Genomic DNA, 20,993 nt, shown 5'->3' with positions numbered 1-20,993 from the left:
ATAATGGTTTAACCAATTTACACTCCCACCAACAATGTAAAAGCATTCCTATTTCTCCACATTCTCTCCAGCATCTGTTTTTTCATGACTTTTTAATGATCGCCATTCTAACTGGCTTGAGTTGGTGTCTCATTGTGGTTTTGATTTGTGTTTCTCTAATGACCAGTGATGGAGAGCTTTGTTTCATATGTTTATTGTCCACATAAATGTCTTCTTTTGAAAAGTGTCTTTTCATATCCTTTGCCCACTTTTTAATGGGGTTGTTTTGTCTTGTAAATTTGTTTAAACTCCTTGTAGATTCTGAATATTAGCCCTTTGTCAGATGGATAGATTGCAAAAATTTTCTGCCATTCTGTAGGTTGCCTGTTCACTGTGATGATAGTATCTTTTGCTGTGCGGAAGCACTTCAGTTTAATTAGATGCCATTTGGAAATTTTGGCTTTTTTTGTCATTGCTTTTGGTGTTTTAGTCATGAAGTCTTTGCCAATGACTGTGTCCCGAATGATATTGCCTAAGTTTTCTTCTAGGGTTTTTATGGGTTTAGGTCTTACATTTAAGTCTTTAATCCATCTTGAGTTAATTTTTGTATAAGGTATAAGGAAGAGACCCAGGATCAGCTTTCTCCATATGGCTAGCCAGTTTTCCCAACACCATTTGTTAAATAGGGAATCCTTTCCCCATTGCTTGTTTTTGTCAGGTTTGTCAAAGATAAGCTGGTTGTAGATGTGTGATGTTATTTCTGAGGCCTTTGTTGTGTTCCATTGGTCTATATATCTGTTTTGGTACCAGTACCATGCTGTTTTGGTTACTGTAGCCTTGTAGTATGGTTTGAAGTCACGCAGCATGATGCCTCCAGCTTTGTTCTTTTTGCTTAGGATTGTCTTCATTATGTGGGCTCTTCTTTGGTTCCATATGAAATGTAAAGTATTTTTTTCCAGTTCTGCAAAAAAAGTCAATGGTAGCTTGACGGGGATAGTATTGAATCTATAAATTACTTTGGGGGGTATGGCCATTTTCACAATATTGATTTTTCCTATCCATAATCATGGAATGTTTTTCCATTTGCTTGTGTCGTCTCTTATTTCCTTGAGCAGTGGTTTGTAGTTCTCCTTGAAGAGGTCTTTCACATCCCCTGTGAGTTGTATTCCTAGGTATTTTATTCTCTTGGTAGCAATTGTGAATGGGAGTTCATTTATGATTTGGCTCTCTGTTTGTTACTGGTGTACAAGAATTCTTGTGAAATTTGCACATCAATTGTTTGACTTTTATATAGAGACTTTCCTGTGGGTTTTGTTGTTGCTGTTCAATGTTTTGTTTTTTGTCCATATGATTTGTTTTCCCAAAAACTCTTACTGATATTTTGTGGAACTAAGTGTTCAATGAAACATATATTTGGAAACACTGATACAATGTAACATGAGTCTGCACTAAGAGATTTATATCCCAGTCTGATTAGAGATGAATACTGCCTTCTGCCTGATGGTTCTCATATAAAAATTTAATGAAGAAAATATGTTTGCAGAACATTCTCAGTTATGAAAACAAAAAAGGTTGTCATAATTTTTGAAACTAAATAATTGGTTTGCATTCTAAGTGATTATTTCAGTTTTGTATTCACTTGGTTAAATATTTTGATTCTGTATAATTTATTTGACATTATTTTCCCAAATAATATTTTTCCTAAGATAAAATAATGCCATTAGAATAGTAACAAATTTCTATTTAATATGAGAGACAGATATATCATATTTGACTACAGTTTGTACATTTTATATTTTTTACATTTACTTAAAAAGTCAATGTAATGATCATTTAAAAATTTTACAGTGTATTACATGTATATATTTTTTGAATATTTCCAATATAAATATGTTTCTAGGAGGGTATAATACAGTATGTAGAAACTCAATTCTAATGTAAATATGTTATTACAATAAAGTAATATTTAAAATTAAAAAGTGCAATATTATATTTTTGAAAGGTATGCTTATACATATTAAAATTATATACTGACATTAACTAAACTGACATAAATTATACTGTCCCACTAAGTGCAGTTGTGTTGTCCAAATTTATTTTTTCTGTTACATGAAATATATGGCAATTATTAAATTTTTTATTTAGATATAAAATCTTTAATGTTTTAAAAAGCACAAAATGTATGCTAATATATGGAAATATTAAAAATTTAACATTGTTTCAATAAATGCAAGGTTTTGAAACAGGAGGTTTAACAAAGGGGAAAAACAAGAAAAAAAACTGTAAGGTAAGATTTCAGCACACTCAATCTAGGCAATGATTTTTTCCTGAAAATTAGGCTTATCCTCATGAAAAATCATGGACTTTGTTGTTCTGTGGGAAGAATTAACATTTACCCAAAGAAACTAAGGGTGAGTGTCAGATTATGTAAACTTAGGGCAAATATAATTATACAGAGTTCCCTATACATCTCAAGTAATTATAAAGTAATTCTGTGAATGGCCTACATTTGAGTTTATTTGAATCATGTAATTTTCAGATAAAAATAGAGCATATTTTTATTAGTGCAGAATGAACGTTAGATGCAACTAATTAAATTTTCTATACAAAAGCAATTGCTAAAGCAGTTCTACTTAAAATTCCTCCTGTTGACTATTTTACACTAAGAAAATTTAACCTTTTATCTTACAAAGCAATCTTATTTTGTTACCATTGTTAGTCTTTGGAATTAGGAAATTTGGGTGTTTTAGCTTAAGAGGATTTTCTTAAAATAGTCTGTTTTGACTTCCTGAATAAAGTATTCTGATTATATCTTAACTTAGTTGATAAATATATTTAAAGAGATGTTAAAACGATTAAAGGTAAACTTTCAGGTACCAAATTATTATAGCTTAAACACACCTCCAGAACATAAGATTCAGAAAGATGCTAACTTATTCAATGAACAATTGATATTTTCAGCCAAGTAATTTACCTTCTGTTTGTTGATTTTTGAGATATTTTTTCTTTTCTAAGATGATGAAAAAAGACTAATCTACAAATCATGGACTGAGAAGGCAGACTGGCAGGAATTGTATCACTTGAAGGATATCATCTGCCTATTATTTGTGTATTACATATATATTTCAATTGTTAAAGCCATCATGGAGGGGACCATATTTGCAAATAATGGCTTTGAGTTTAACATAAATTCTGCATTTGTATGAGAATAATTGCCTTCAGTTTTTGACTACTTTTTGCTTATCCATTTCCTTTAATTTTCAAAATATATATAATTATATAAACTATATATATCATATTTTTGAATACTCTGTTTTATGAACAAAGACTGACCACTGTTCTAAGGCAAGTAAACATTTGGAACTTCCTTGGGTTATTATTTGCACATCTTTACAGAACCTAGTGTCACTGCTGGACAAAAAGAAAACCATTTTCTAGTAATTCAAATAAATTTTGCCTTTACACACATATGTTAAGTATATTTCTCAATTATAGCAGAAGAACTTAACACAGTGTTGCAGATAAAATGCCATTTTTTACATTTTCTTGTAGCATCTGAATTTCAGAATATATGAATAAACTATGTAAGAAAGAACTATACATTTAAAAAAGATCATCATCAAGTTCAAACATTGCTCTAACCTTTTTTTGCATGTAGTCTTTTAAAGTTAACAGCTTTTGCACTTAATCACATTGTCAAATTAACCCAACTAGATCAATATTACTTCAACTCACAGAAGACAAAAATAGAGCAGAATCGTATATAAACTTTTGCTGAATGTGGATTAAAATTTTGATTATAAATAACACAAAACAAAAGCAATGAGAAAGGTAAAGTTCAAGCAGATTAAGTTCAATTACTTTTTTCCTCACTGGTCTTCTATATAATAAGTATTTTTTAACCTTTGTGATTATGATCTGAATTTGGGCAGGCCACTCTCTTGGCCCAGAATTAACAAAGTCACTTTACCTTAGTTAAAGCAAATTATTAAATAACACTTAAATACTATTTCTTAGAAGAATGAGGTTTTTTTAAGAAGTCCAGATGAAATTTGTATTAATTTGCTTACACCTGTTTAGGGGATGGCAAAAATACGGTATGTCATTAAAAACAAACAAACAAACAAACAATGTGGGCAGTTAATGGGTGAGTCTCATACTGCAGAGGCTTGGGATCTATTTTAGTGTCACCACTGATAATGGGTATAGCACCAAACTGAACTGATTCAGCTTTGGAAACCACAGAGTTAATGTAATGCAAAAAGCAGTTTCTTTTAATTTGCTAGTATTAGATACTGGATCTCTGTTTCCAGTGTTTTTCTGTGCTTTAATTGTTCTAATTACTTCTTACCATTCATTTTGCATGGTGCCTATGATGAGATAAGCATGAACACATCACAAGCTGGATTCAGGAAAATGATCTGGCCTGTATTACTCTGAAATATAAAATTTGAAATTTCCTAGTTGAAAAGTCACCTGATCCAAACTTCTCTGTATAACGTATTGAATAGTGTCAAAGTTGAATATTTGGGCTTCTAAATGCAAAATGTTTTTAGGCTAATCAATATGGTTGGCCATGAAGATTTATCAAACTATACCCTGAGGCACCCTAATTGGTATAAAACATTAGGATACCCAATGTTAAAAGAATAATTTACCCTACTTCTGTCTCATTTATATGATTCTACCTCCTCTTAGGGATTTTTGACCATAATTTAGGTTTATAATTTAATGTGTTTATTGATAAATAGTTTTAAATGCCTTCACAGTAATTCAAAATACAAATAATTTATCATTTAATCATTATAACATTTCAGGGATAGAAAGAATCATGCCAAACCGTAAGGAAGACTACAAATAAAATATTCCACAATGATATGGGAACATCTGACTCAACAGATTTGTCTGAGGGAAGGAGAGAGGGAAGGATGGGGAGAGAGAGAGAGTGCACAAGAGAGAGCGAGATGGAGAGAGAGAGAGCGCGCAAAACTGTGTTAGCTTGGGGTATATTTTGTGGTAATACTCAGATTAATTTTATAGCTAACTCATTCTACCACACCTCACATGAAGAGAAAAAGAACCTCCAAAATAAATCTTTAGACATGATATGAGCCACACTGAGAGCTTCAAGCATTTTATAAAAACAGAATCCAGATGAAATATGGCCCCCAGTAGAATGTGATTACACAGTGAGCACACATTCTTATTACATAGGACATGAAGGTTCACATTTCCCATCATTAGAGTCCCCTTTTGAGATTTTTGGAATGGGTGGGCATTCCAAAGTGGGAAAAAAAAAAAAAAAAAAGAAGGAGATACTTACAAATGGATCATGGATCATCCTCACACTCAAACTAGCCTAGTTTTCTCATGCCACCAGTAGGTAAAGTCAACAGGAATGATGGTCTGTGTTAAAATAGAATTTGTCCAATACCATGAGATAGTATCTTACATGTGAAGCACTGAAAATGTAATACCAGTTCGTGATTTAGAATTCAGCTGTAGATTTAAAAATTACAGTAAAAGTTTATTCTTGCCTTTTATTTCTCTAGTTACAGAATTCTTTTATCCATTTGAAAACTAGTATAATATCTTAGTCACTCAACTCTATTTTCCTAATTGACACCCTGGTATTCAAATGTTTGGAGAGGCACATATCCTACTACAGAAGGCCTTTATAATTAGAAATGATAAAGTTCTTATTTTTAACACACTTACAATAAATGAGACTCAGCCTGTCACCGTGCCATTGCTTATTTTCTTTATAGAATTTTCCACATCATGACATTATCTTGTTTATTTTTGTGATATTTGTGGTTTCCATTTCTCCCACTGCCCAAAAGTTCCAGGAGCGTTTGACCTTGCCTATCCTTCTTTGATTGACCAGTTTGTTCAGCAGCACCTAGCACAATGCCTGATATATGGAGGTGCTTGTTACTGGTTATTAAATTCATGAGCAGATGAATTAACTAAAATGTAAAAAAAGTAATAGAGAGATTACTTAATTTCTCTGAAACACAGCTTTCTTGTTTATAAAACTTGGATTAGTTGAACTTAATCCAAAAATTATTGAGATTATAATTTTAAAAGTAACAAATTATCTTAATTCATTATACAATAAACAATATATGCTTAATCTGTGTTAGTTCATTTACTTTTATCTTTGAGCAGCATACTACCAAGGAAAGTTGTTATCCAGAACTCAGACAACTTGCATAACCCAGGTAATTCCATTGTGTACTTTGAATTACATAATGGACCATAATTTGTCAAATGCTTGACAACTTGCCACCTCAGGTGCTACCTTCCTTATTCCTTTCATTTCAGTACATAGCTCCATATGTTATACTTCTATATAAGAGTAAAAAAAAATACGATAGCGCAGGATTAAATACATTAAAATTGTAAAGTTTACTAAAGTAACATTGATGCACCTAAAAAGTGTTTGGCATTCAATCCCTTTATTTTACCATCAGGAAACAGGCCCAGTGTTGAGTTGAAAGACCTTGAGATCATCTGACTGCAAAAATAGAACAGATGTGCTACCGTTAGTCGATCACTCCAGAACTTTGACACTACGAATGATCACGCCACTTTCCTGGAGAGCTTAAACTTACTCCTAAACCATTCTAATATCCAGGGTTCCATTTTGATAGCCCGTTTCAATTGATCAGAGTTAGCATGCCAAGTGAAATCCATGTACAATCACATCTTGTCTAAACCTCTCACTTAGATTAGGTGTATATAGGTTATTGAATAATATCTAAAATGAAACACAGGACTTGAAATCTGATTTTTTTTTACTTCAAATCTACTGATCCTCCTTTTGAAAAAAATCAAATTCATTTTACTTACGGGATTTTTATTTCTTCAAGATAAATAACGAGTCATTACAAAATAAATACAGATTTCAAACGATGAAATGTAAAAGGAAATGTATATTCTTTTAATTTTTTAATTAGAAGTTTCAATTCTTATTTATGAATTTTTGTCTATTAGACTTTTGGTTTGAGGTAATAACTTTTTTATTTTTCCAGACTTTCAGCCTACTTTTAATTATTGACTTCATTTTCTGTGCTGTGCATTCAAAACTTAATGGAATGTCATTGAATCAGCTATAAATTCAAGATGATCTATAAAATCTAATTTAGTAATTCAGTTGACCCAATGAAACAAAGTATTATGTATTTCTAGAATTTTAGCTATGTCTTTCTTTGACTTTATATTTCCTTAAATAATTTTGAAAGGTAATAGGTGACTTTCTTTATGATGTCTCAAAGGCCTTAGTTGTGGTGTCCAGTGAATTCAGAATCTTGTAGCAAATTGTAAACAGTAGGAAAGTACCGGGTTTATCATTTTCTTAAAATTTAAATAGTATAGAGTTTTACCAAGACTTTTTATCGGCAATACTTTTCAAATTGTTATTCTCTTACATTGCACGATCAACTCATCTATTGACACTATTATATAATGCACAAAAAATTGTATAACAAGAGGAAGTAGATGCATTTTTGGAAAAATATCCGGCTAGTTCACAAATGCTTTGGATCCACTCTATTTTGATGTTTTACGCATCTTGGTATTTTATGCATATTTTAAGGATTCATAATTATCAATCATTTGAGGTTTTCATGCTTTACAATGCTCTAAACAATCCCGTAATATCTTCTGTAACTGTTAAGTAAATAGATAAAAACAATAAAATTGTTAATGAATCTAATAATTTTAATAAAATTAATTTTAATAATGTTAAAATTTTAATAAAATTAACACATTGTGTTTTCTTCATCCTTGAATAAATAATTTGACAAGAATGACTTTTAGATTTAACATAAGGAAACATTTTATATGTTATGAATATATGGTGTATATGTTCTCAAATGTTGAGAACGATATATCTATACCATTTCCCCTTAAATCTTTGACTTATAGGAAACTTAAACATACATGTAATATTGAACACACTAGTCATATTGTTTAACCTTTTTGTTACTTCTTTCTCCTCTATGGTTTTTCTTTAATATTTCTGTCTTACTCCATATTGTAAGAAAACTTATATCCTTCTGGAAACAGCTGTATAGAGAAAATAAATAACTTAGAAAATATGGCTAGATCTACTAAAAATATCTGCAAAACTAATTTGATGTAATATGTAGTTTTAGCTTATAAAATATACTAAGCATTATTTTTGGACCAACCCAGTTTACTCATTTTATCTTCATGGTTTATATGCACCACTTAAAACAATTAGTGATTTGGGCATGTTTATGAGAAAATGTTTAGTATATATTTATAAGCTGCACTTAAATATTTTTTTTCTGACATAGCCTTTCTCTTTTTTGTATCAGTGGTGTTTCTTGGAGTGATGAAAAAACTAGGGGTTCAATTTGTATTTTAAATAAATCAAGTGATACCTTTTTTAGTTAGAATAATTTTATTAGCTCAATATGTTAACTAAAAAAAATTAGTGAGTACTATAAAATGAATATTGCTCCATTACCATAAAACGTGCTTTCATGGCAAGTAATAATTCTTACTAAGAGGGAAAGAGAAATGTGAAAAAATACCTTCGCTTCAAATTTTGTCATGTGACCTGCCCGAAGAAGGTAAGCTTCTACCTAGTAATTAGAAGAAGTTACAGGAACATTTAAAATTCACACAGGCACTATTTTCTGGATCAGTTATTTTAGTGATACACCAATCATGGTGATACTATTTTAGTGATACACCAGTTGATGAAAACATCAATATAATATTGCATTGGATTACCTGGCTGAATACCCATTCCCAACCTTCGTTCTCCATAGTCCCATGTGAAATAATAAGAATGTATATATCAGTCCCTGTCCCTATAAGTAGGGATCACAGGAGAAATTTTCATTTTCATATTTGGTCTTTAAGCCGGTTCCTGACACAGAACTCCTAAGACCTTGGTAATTTCCTGAGTGATAGTAGTGTCTTTTGTTCAAATGAGGTGCCTCTTTGTGGGATCCTGGAAGGAAGCTGGTCACCAGGAAGACCAAGCCATGACTAGAAGCTTGGGACTGACAGCCTCACTTTCCAATTTCTAGCAGGAGGTGGGGTTGGGGGGTTGGAGTATATAATTAATCATTCCTACGTGATGCAGACTCCATAAAAATTCCAGAACTGTGAGGTTCAGAGCTCCTGGGTTGATGAACACATCCCTCTGCTGTGAGAGTGACAAGCCCCAACTCCCTGCCCTCTGGACCCTTGTAAACTCCAGCCTACCTGCCTTTTCATCTGGCTGTTCATTTGTACCCTTCAAAATACTCATTGTAATAAATCAGCAGTAGGAAATAAGCCGTTTTCCCCAGTTCTGTGAGTCCATCTAGCAAATTATCAAACCTAAGAAGGGTCATGGGATTTGTAGCCCATTCGGACAGAAATTGTGGGTAACCTGGGGTCCTGTTACTTGTGACTGGGGTCTGCAAAAGGGGGAAATCTGTGGGACTGAGCCCTTAACCTATGGCATCAGTGCTAATTTCAGTGGGCATTGAAATTAAATAGTAGGACATGCAGCTGGCACAGGAGTATTGGTTATTGTGGGGGAAAACTATACATCTGATCATGGTGTTGAGTGTGGGTAGAGAAAAGAAAACTGCTTTTTCCTTATTTGCCCCACTATTAAGAGAAAAGAGATTATCAAATTCAGGCATTACTACGGTTGGTAAATGGCCTAAGAATCTGCTGGAGATAAATATTCAAGTATTTGGTTACACACTTATCCAAACCATCCAAAACTTTCTTGGAAATTAAATAAAGTCATAGAATAGATATGCTTCCCTGAGCTGAAAGCAATCATTTGTGTTCTGTTTAGATTTAACATTTGGAAGTCTTCATGAGGAAGGTAAATGGTTCTGTTGTTGTTTGTAACTAATATCTGGAACAGTGTGTAGAGATACTTCAACAGCAAAGAATGAAAGCTCATAGTGACTCTTTGAGGGGAAAAAGCTACCTGTGAATATTGTTTTTGTTTTTGTTTTGGAAGCAATGTGGCACAATGTCGCTTTCAATGTACGTACAATGTTGGACTGGATGTATTGCTAAAAGCTAACAAAGTCCATACCATTGCGTCAAGTCCTCCTGGATTGAGAGATAGTGAATATAACAAGGGAACGAAGAAATACACCAGATAAGTAATGATTAGCATGTGTTTATATTATTAGATATATATTGTATTATATTCGCCATTGCATATATGTCTCTTTTTGTGGGTAATTTGATTATGTATATGTAGGGGTGTAAGTTTGTGCACATAGTAGTTTTTTTGGTCCTATCCCAAAAAATCAAATCAGAGTGACTCTAGAATGAATAAACTATTAGCTAATCGTTTGATAAACTGGTGATTTTATCGTGAACAATTCTTCAGTTTTATTGGTCATGTATTTAAAAGGGACAATACGCCCAGGTTTTCATAAGAGAGGCATTATATCCAGTATAAATATATGGATTAAGCTTAATATTTTTAAAACATACATCTTAATATAATAGATCTTTAAAACACAGAATTGAAAATGTCTCTACTCACTAATACTCATACCCCTCTTTGAACTATTTTTAAAAACTCAATAAAATAAATGAAATGATAGCATGTAAGTTTTTATCCTCTTTGTTTTGACTATCACATTTAATCATGTTTACATAGTAGCACCAAAATTAGGACAAATTACAAGTATCACAGGAGAGATCTTAAATTATATGAGCTCATTGCATGCTTCAAAAGGTCTCATGTCAGAGAAAAAAAGGTTTCCAACTGCCAAAACTTTGCTGCATTTTTCTCTCCCCCAAAATATACCCCAATTAAGTTCAATCTAAACAAAAGATACAATAGACTGATTTTTGAATAGATATGTTATCTACAGTTTATAGGACAGACAGTCCGTTTAAATAGAAAAAGTGATTTTTACATAAAGCAAGATAGAGTACAAAAGCACAGCTTTTGTAATTTTGGTAATATTGCAATTTTACAAACATGTTGCATAGTATGTGTAAGAAAATAGTTCCATTTTTCATATATCTATATATACAAGAAAACATTTACATGAAAGTACAAAACAAAATAAATGAATAGTGGACCTGATTTAAAGAATTGTATAAATAACGAGACACTCAAACTCCAAATTACACATCTCCATTGTTAACGAATGTCCTTGTCTATCTTTAACCCTGTTTGGCTTTTATTTATAAATATTCAAACAAGTGAGATATTAAGACTGAAAAAGACAAAAAAGAACTACAGTTCATTATACCTCATTTCCTTTAATGGTTTTCATTGGCTTTCTCAAAATGCAGAGCCACCTCAGTTAACAATTAAAAAATAGCCCTCTGGTTCTACAAGTATTTCAAATTAATTTTATTCTCCAAATAATGTTCAGCAAGTAGTGAAAGTTTAAACTCAGCTGAGTAGATCCATGCTGGGCCCATTTTGGGATACGGTCTTTGTGTATAGGTTTTATGAATACTAAGGAGTTTGTTATGCATGTATAAAAGAAAAGTGGACCACACTAATGATGTTTCCCTTCTGAAACAAAAGCATTCCTTAATTTCTACAGCTCAGAATCCTCCAAGAAGGATGTTAACTACCTTATAATTACAAGCCCCCCTATTCATTTGAATATATTAGTAGGAGCAGCAGTGTTTTCGAGCTAAATACAGTAGAAATCCCATTCTTTGGTCTTTGACATTTAAACAACTAATAAATTGCAGTATAAAACAACATTAACAATAGTGTTCAATTAAGTTATCGATTAGTTTATGATTATTTAAAATGAATACAAATGCAATTTTCCTTTACTTCGTGATAATGATATTTTGCAGTATTCATTACTGTAATATACACCAGTACATAGAGCAAATAATTTCTCCATATGTCATTAAATATGATCACATGAACAATTCTTATTAGACCACAGCTACTTGAAGAATTAGGTGACAAGACCTCCATCATATAAAACTCAAATATGAATTTGGCTTTGATGGTTTTTATAGAAAATTTGGCCATTAAATACTTTCAATGATTTTAATGATTTGACATTATTATATTGACATTATCTGCTATGAAATATAACACTCCTATGCCTTCGACACTCTCCAGGCTATTGCTGCCTCATACAGAGATACCATGTTTGCAGTGAAACAATTTATTAGAAGTTTTATTGTATCAAATGCTATTTTTGTAAAATGAAGCATTCTCCGATTGAGTCATTCAGATAGAATATGCAGAAATTTTGAATGGAATAAAACGTTATAAACAGTTCAGCAGTTAACCTCTGTGATCACATTATCATTTCTTCAAAAGATCACTGCTTTTTAGCTTTATGGAGGTAATAACAAATCAACAGAATGTTTGTATTTGGTTAATATTTCTATTTCCTAAACAGTCACTTTGAATAAGACCCAAATGCTTTATTTTCCTTTAGAACGTCAACCATATTACTGAATCCTGTTAACCAAGCATGACTTTTCCAAAGGAACCTTAATGTTCAAATGGTCAGAGTATAAAAGGGAGTATAAAAAAGAGCAGAGGAAGTAGCATGCCAAAAAGATTTGCATTTCAACATTTATAAGTAACTTTTTAAGGTGCAGAAGGAGATCACAAATGCTAGTTCAGATATGGCTACTTAACCTAAGATTTATGAGTACTTCCTTAAATGAATCAGAAAAATTTAAAAATGAATGTGACTAAAGGAAATGTCTAGTTTGATATATCCCTCTCACAGATAATTGAACTGTGACCAACGTAATTAAATATGTGTCTTAAGTAGGTAAGTTCACATGACTAGCCAGGGGCAGAACTAGAACTGGATTTGCTGGGTCCATTTTCCTAGATTTGAAGTACTGTAATCTAAGATTCCCAAGTTGCAGTAAAATTTGAAGTGTATAATTGTCTTAAACTCTTAGATAATTATGACAAATTATAAAGCATATCATTCACAATAAAATACATATATTTTAGACATATATATGTGTGTATGTGTGTGTATGACTAATAAGTACCGGATAGAAATTTTGGAAATGTTGAACAAGAGAAGTAGGGAATTTGGAAGTTTTTGTTGCTCTTGCTGTTTTTTTGAAGTTTTTAATTGAAATCTTCTGAAAAAGAAAAGAATAATGTGTCTTCTTTGCATCTTTCCTTTTGATCCCCCAAACCTGAATTCAAATACATCTCGGTTTATCCATTCCCGGCAAATAACTTAAATGCTAGCAGTACTACCAGCCTCTTTCTCTTCCTCCCTTTGTTCCTTCCTAGACTACACTGAGTATGAAGTTATTAAGATATGGGTAATAAGCTTAGTCACATCCATGTAGTACACTATAAAGGATTCATTTTTCTCAGTGTCATTTGGGGAAGATGAAATTTATATCATATAAGTAAACTGCATTATATTTTTTCGTATTGTAACATAAAGATGGTACTGGGAAAACAATCTGTTTGGGTAGTGTGCAATTAAGGGGCCACTGTATTTTTTTTTTAATGCTTTTTTGTGTTTGAATGAGGAAAACGAGGACATTTGGGGCCATTCTTCTAAGCCTTCACCATAGGCTTGATCTCTCTGAGGCAGGGATCTTCTCTTAGGTTCAGAAATCTGAAACAGCTAGTCAAACAACTTAAAGCAATTACTTGGTGTTGAATAGGAAAACCATCACTATCACTATTTTGTCTACTGTACTGAATAGATTTGTTATATCATCTGGATACAGTCTAAAGCTCTCAAGCTTGTAAGTTACTTTTGAATTGTGTCTATACTTCTGAGAATACATTTGAATTAAAAATGTGACAGCCCCTCACTGGAATTGATTTTTACATTTTTTTCATCTTTTCTCCTCTTATGACATAGAATTTAAATTTTCAATTTTCTCGTTTGCCCTCTGTAATATTTGTACTTGAAATTAGAACATGTCGGAATAGAAAGGAACCCCAAGAGACTATTTTATTCAATACTTTTGCTGTAAAGTTGAGTAAACTGAAGCCTGGAGAGATTCTCAAACTGCCTAAAACAGCTCAATTGATTAGAAGACAGCTGAGATTAGAAACAGGGCCAGTTCCTACTCAAAAGAATTATTCCCATTTGACTTAGAAAGTTTCTAATGATTTTAATAGAAGGATGATTAGAACTTGAATATGTCTGAAATTACTACATAATGTTTTCCTTAAAAGTCCATAATATAGTGATTAGCACACATAATTTCTCAACATTTCTTGTATTATACTTTATTTTGCAAAGACCAATGTGAGATTTCTTAAATTCTCTTATTTTAATATAAACTCTTGTGTTATCAGATAACTTTGTAAGCAATTGTATATCATAATTCTTACTTCAATATTGATTTTAAAAGTTATATATTAACACCCAAATATAAGCCACATTTTATTTTAAAAATAATAAAAGTAAATTAGCCTTTGAACCCTTCTGCTGAGTACAGTGGACATGAGCTTTTTCAGTTATTTGATATGCTAGGTTATGGAAACAAGATAATTCTGGTCAAATGTTTCACTTTTCTTCTTGCATTGCCAATATTTCTACTTTCACTAACCACATCTTTTGCAACAAGTTCTAATCTCCCAGTTCACTCTGAGCTGTAGAGACCTGAACTCCAAAGATTCTACAGCCGTTAATCCCCAAAAGGAAGCACAACTGTTGATAGTGTGCATGCGGCAGAAAAAAAGTTGATTGACATGTGAAAATTCAGGACTTACCTTATAGTAATTAAGTCATCTTCCCATAATAAATAGGAAATATTTAATACAGTTTTACATTCTTTGACTCTGTAAGTTTCAAGAATTTGAGTTAAGGGGTGTTGTGATAAATGAATCTTCGATATTCTGGAGTTGTTTACTAAGATGTCACATACAAAAATAAGCATTGGAAAATGAAAAGAACTAGAATTGTTGAGGTCAGTGTAGTTTAAGAATCTAATAAAAGTAAATACATGTTAACAGTTGAATAGAAATGGGAGTAAATTCCCTAAAATATGAATCTAGTGAAGTAAACACATTTTCAGTGTTTATTAGCATTTGTCATTTTTACTGTTTAGTCAAGAAATTTTAAGTTAACTTCTAACTTCTTTAAATCCTAACCTCCAGTAAAAAAAAAAAAGGAGAATAATTCTGAAGATGATACCCCAATGGAAAGTGAATTTATTCTCAGCATTATGCATCACATTAGTATTATTAATTTAGAGGGTGTCTGAATTTTAGCAGTCAGAATCAAGTGTAAAGTGAGTGGAGCAAACAAAAATTACACTATTAAAACCTAGGTGTAAAGGATAGCAAGGATAGCATGTGAGTTTTTAAAAAATGATCTATGGATTTAATACCATCAATATGTCCTTCTTAAACCTATCTTATATTGCAGTAAATTAGATATTTTGTTAAAAGCAAATACGTCACATGCAGTAGCCATGTAAATACTATATAAGGCCATCCAGATCTGACCAATGACATTATAATGGCATTTTGTTAATACTGTAAAGAATATATTGCTGAGTGCTTTCAAAATTACCTAATGTACAAAATTCTAGACTTAGTAGACAAAGAGTAACAACACACTGAAATTAAAGAAACAAAAAACTCAGGGAGAGATTCTGTATTGTTTTGTTTTGTTCTGTTTTGTTAAAAACCATATATTGAATTTAATTTTTAGTAAAGCAAACATTATATAATGCTTTAAAATTTTAAAAGTTGGGGATAAAAGTTTACATCCAAAAAGATGAATGGAAAATTGTGCTTTCAGACTGTAGAATAAGTTTTCTTACAGGGTTAACCATTTCATCTTGCCATTGGATACTGGGAATTTCATTTATGTAACGTGTATATGTGCAGTTCATATCCAGTTCCTGCAAAAATCTAAAACTGTGTGCTTCACTTCGCGTAGCAAAGGCACCTATGTTATTCTCCCTTTTGAGCAAAAGTCTTGATCCAGTTTTCCTGCTGACGACGCTTTTTCCACTGCTGTGTCAATCACACCTTCTGCGTTGAGCAGTACAGTAAATCACAAGAGAAGGTGGTGGCGAATCCCTGCTCACACTGGAAGCAGCTCTGTGGACAATTCAAAGAAGCTCTGGACTGATCACAAGGGAAACCGAGCAGAACTGTGAAGCAGACGGACAGGAACAAAAGGCTATTCTGGTGTGAGGAGAAATCAGTCACTTCAGCTCCACAAGCAGATGCTGCTACTGGACTGACAAGTGGAACCTACTCCTGCTGGAGAAAGGTACAGTTTACCACTGGGGCAGACGCAGAGTTCATACACTGTCTGCCGAGAACTTGAGGAGCTGGGTGAAGAAGATGAGAAGGAGCCAGTTGGTAGATTTCCCAGCCTGATTGTCTCTGCATTTAAAAATATCTATGGGAAAAAAGAAACTGCATTTTAATTCATTTTAGAAATCTAAATTCCTCAGAGCATCGAGTAATCTACATTCCTCCTCAACATGGTCTAACAAGGAAGTCGACACAACAAACAGTTCTATGGTTTAGCTGCTATGCTTTGTGGAACAATCAAATTACATTCCTACAGTGTAGCCCGAAAGATCTGCAGCTATCTTCTCCTTTGGGAGACAGTGCATTCTGACAGAAAGCCTTCAATCTGAAAAAGCAATATCATACAATAAGCTTAAGGGGTCAACCCAGTTACTTAAACACCACAGAAAATTAATGATTTTAACAGAGTCTCTCAATTTAATTTCTTAACCATGCCTGGTGTACAGAATATGCAAAGAAATAAGGATGTCAGTGGAGATGACAGTACTGAACAGGGGGCAATTAATTTTTAAAAACCTCAGTTTATTTTATTGGACTATATTCCCATTTATATCATTTTTTTTTAATACTTTAAGTTCTGGGGTACCTGTGCAGAACGTGCAGTTTCTTACATAGGTACACACGTGCCATGGTGGTTTGCTGCACCCATCAACCTGTCATTTACATTAGGTATTTCTCCTAATGCTATCCCTTCCCTAGCCCCCCACCCCCTGACAGGCCCTGGTGTGTGATGTTCCCCTCCCTGTGTCCATGTGTTCTCATTGTTCAACTCCCACTTACGAGTGAGAACATGCGGTGTTTGGTTTTCCGTTCTTGTGTTAGTTTGCTGAGAATGATGGTTTCCAGCTTCATCTATGTTCCTGCAAAGGACATGAACTCATCCTTTTTTATGACTGCATAGTATTCCATGGTGTATATATGCTACATTTTCTTTATCTAGTCTATCACTGATGGACATTTGGGTTGGTTCCAAGTCCCTGCTATTGTGAATAGTGCCACAATAAACTTACATGTGCATGTGTCTTAATAGTAGAATGATTTATAATCCTTTGGGTATATACCCAGTAATGGGATTGCTGGGGCAAATGGTACTTCTAGTTCTAGATCCTTGAGGAATCCCTACACTGACTTCTGGAGTGGTTTAACCAATTTACACTCCCACCAACAGTGTAAAAGCATTCCTATTTCTCCACATCCTCCCTGGCATCTGTTGTTTCCTGACTTTTGAATGACTGCCATTCTAACTTGCCTCAGATGGTATCTCATTGTGGTTTTGATTTGCGTTTCTCTAATGACCAGTGATGGAGAGCATTTTTGCATGTGTCTGTTGGCTGCATAAATACCTTCTTTTGAGACGTGTCTATTCATATTCTTCGCTCACTTTTTGATGCAGTTGTTTGCTTTTTCCTGTAAATTTGTTTAAGTTCTTCGTAGGTTCTGGATATTAGCACTTTGTCAGATGGGTAGAATGAAAAAATTTTCTCCCATTCTGTAGGTTGCCTGTTCACTCTGATGACAGTTTCTTTTGCTGTGCAGAAGGTTTTTAGTTTAACTAGATCCCATTTGTCTATTTTGGCTTTTGTTGCCATTGCTTTTGGTGTGTTAGTTATAAAGTCTCTGCCCATGCTTATGTCCCGAATGATATTGACTAAGTTTTCTTCTAGGGTTTTTACGGTTTTAGGTCTTACATTTAAGTCTTTAATCCATCTTGAGTTAATTTTTGTATAAGGTATAAGGGAGGGATCCAGGATCAGCTTTCTCCATATGGCTAGGCAGTTTTCCTAACACCATTGATTAAATAGGGAATCCTTTTCCCACTGCTTGTTTTTGTCAGGTTTATCAAAGATAAGGTGGTTGTATGGTTGTAGATGTGTGGTGTTATTTATGAGACCTCTGTTCTGTTCAATTGGTCTATAGATCAGTTTTGGTACCAGTACCATGCTGTTTTGGTTCCTGTAGCCTTGTATTATAGTTTGAAGTCAGGTAGCATGATGCCTCCAGCTTTGTTCTTTTTGCTTAGGATTGTCTTCATTATGTGGGCTCTTTTTTGGTTCCACATGAAATTTAAAGTAGCTTTTTACAATTCTGTGAAGAATGTCAATGGTAGCTTGATAGGAATAGCCCTGAATCTATAAATTACTTTGGGGAGTATGGCCATTTTCACGATATTTTTTAATACTCGTAAAAGTGTGTGGACTCTTAATCCAAAAGATATACTAAGTAGCTGATATGGTTTGGCTGTGTCCCCGCCCAAACCTCATCTTGAATTGTAACTCCCATAACTCCCATGTATTGTGGGAGGGATCCAGTGGGAAATAATCAAATCATGGGGGCAGTTTCCCCCATACTGTTCTCAGGGTAGTGAACAAGTCTGACAAGATCTGATGGTTTTATAAGGGGAAACCCCTTTCACTTGGTTCTCTCATTCTCTCTTGCCTGCCACCATGTAAGATGTGCCTTTTGCCTTCTGCCCTGATTGTGAGGCCTCCCCAGCCTCGTGGAAGTGTTAATACATTAAACATCTTTTTCTTTATAAATTACCCACTCTCGGGTATGTCTTTGTCAGCAATGTAAAAACGAACTAATACGGTAGCTAATCAGCATGATGAACAATATATAAGTATTTTCTGTAATTAGATTTGAAGTCTCCATGAAACATATTACCTACGTTCAATATCTTCTTTGCTAAAAATGCTTTATTCTAAATCATGGACTCACCACTTTGAGGGACAGTGATCATATGGCTCTGACATGCATGGAGAAAGTTCTAGAAAAAACAACCACCAAAAAAACCAGATCTTGAATTTGACAAAGAGACAACTCTGTCCAGCTGTTTCTTGTTTCCATTGTTATATAGCTAATGATTGCCTGAAGGGTATCCCTAAATTGACAGGAGTAGGAGAGAATATTCTGCTTTCTCTATCTTTGCCCTCCCTCATCTAAGTTCCATTTGTTTTGTACTAGGATTCCTGTAATAGTCTCCTACCTGACCTCACGGTGGCCCATTTTTGTCCTCCTATCATTGATTTTACACATTCCTAGAGTGAACTTTTAAGAAATGCAAATCAAATCTTGCTGCACTTCTCAAAACACTCTGATGTCATCCCCCACACTTCAATTGGATCCTGATGTCTTTCCATGGCCCAAAGGCCCTATGTACATGATCTGATCTGTCTCTCTAACATCATTTCCTGTAATTCTTCCTCTTGCTCCAGCTCTTTCATTTTCTCAAAAATGGCAAAAAACACTATGGTCTCACAGCATTTTTTTACTATTTCCTCAAACTGAAATACTTTTCTCCAGAGACTTAGTGAGTGGGGGGAGATATTAACTGAGTGGTTGTGAAATATGGATGGGAGGGAGATTTCCACTTTTTTGATGCATTATAAATTTCTGAACTATAAGACTGTATCGCACACTACAATTAAGCCAGAAAAATAATTCATTATCATACGTATATATATTTTAGGTTAATTTGGGTGCAAACAAATTTGATCCAATTCTCCCAAAGTTCACCGCCTTGGAAATAACTTTTCTAAACACCCTACTTTCTTCTCTCATTAACAGGTATACTTTTCTCTATAGTAAAAATCCATTTGTAATGTTATGTTACATTTGTATTCATTCATTGTTTGTTTCTTCTACTTACAATAAGATCCATGAGGCTATGGCCTGTATTTGGTTCATCCATTTAGTATAGGGCATGGAATTGTAAAGTGCATGAATTACATGATGCTTTTTCTTCACCTTGAACACATCTCTCCCCTCTAGGTTACAAATACACCCTCCAACAAAGCCCAGTTCATCTCTTTTCTCCTCCATATACCTTTCCCTGATGCCCCAAAATAGAAAAGCCCTTTTTTCAAAAAGATTTTTTAAGTTATACTTTAAGTTCTGGGGTACATGTGCAGAACATGCAGGTTTGTTACATAGGTAATCATCTGCCATGGTGGTTTGCTGCACCCATCAACCCACCATCTACATTAGGTATTTGTCCTAATGCTATCCCTTCCCTACCCACCCTACGCCAGAGAGGAGCCAAATGTGATGTTCCCCTCCGTGTGTCCATGTGTTCTCACTGTTCGACTCCCACTTATAAGAATATGCAGTGTTTGGTTTTCTGTTCTTGTGTTAGTTTGCTGAGAATGATGGTTTCCAGCATCATCCATATCCCTGCAAAGGAGATGAATCCATCCGTTTTATGGCTGTGCAGTATTCCATAGTGTATATGTGCCACATTTTCTTTATCGAGTCTGTTATTGATGGATATTTGGGTTGATGCCAAGTCTCTGCTATTGTGAATAGTGCCACAATAAACATACGTGTGCATGTGTCTTTATAGCAGCATGATTTATAATCCCTTGCGTATATACCCAGTAGTGGGATGGCTGGGTCCTATGATATTTCTAGTTTACAGTCCCACCAACAGTGTAAAAGTGTTCACATATGGTAAACTAGTTTACAGTCCAAACAGTGTAAAAGTGTTCCTATTTCTCCACATCCTCTCCAACATCTGTTGTTTCCTGACTTTTTAATGATCACCATTCTAACTGGCCTGAGATGATGTCTCATTGTGGTTTTGATTTGCATTTCTCTAATGACCAATGATGAAGAGTTTTCTCATGTGTTTGTTGGCTGCATAAATATCTTCTTTTTATTATTATTATTATACTTTAAGTTCTAGGGTACATGTGCACAATGTGCAGGTTTGTTACATATGTATACTTGTGCC

General features: G+C 33.6%; 1 protein-coding gene across 2 annotated transcripts in view; it reads right to left on the bottom strand.

Annotated features, from left to right (window-relative positions):
* Nucleotides 1-15,572: 15,572 nt before the first annotated feature.
* The window catches only part of SGCZ (sarcoglycan zeta), a 1,195,959-nt gene continuing 1,190,538 nt past the window's right edge, over nt 15,573-20,993 (bottom strand). For both annotated transcript variants that reach the window (XM_050802181.1, XM_050802182.1), the window contains exon 8: nt 15,573-16,346. In XM_050802181.1, the coding sequence (XP_050658138.1) occupies nt 16,152-16,346 (195 nt within the window). In that variant the 3' untranslated portion in view covers nt 15,573-16,151. The remainder of the gene's footprint in view (nt 16,347-20,993) is intronic.

Source organism: Macaca thibetana, chromosome 8 (assembly GCF_024542745.1).
Source record: "Macaca thibetana thibetana isolate TM-01 chromosome 8, ASM2454274v1, whole genome shotgun sequence".
In the NCBI taxonomy this organism is placed as follows: Eukaryota; Metazoa; Chordata; class Mammalia; order Primates; family Cercopithecidae; genus Macaca; species Macaca thibetana.
Note: the sequence above shows the minus strand (reverse complement) of the source record. Positions and strands in the feature narration are given on the sequence as shown.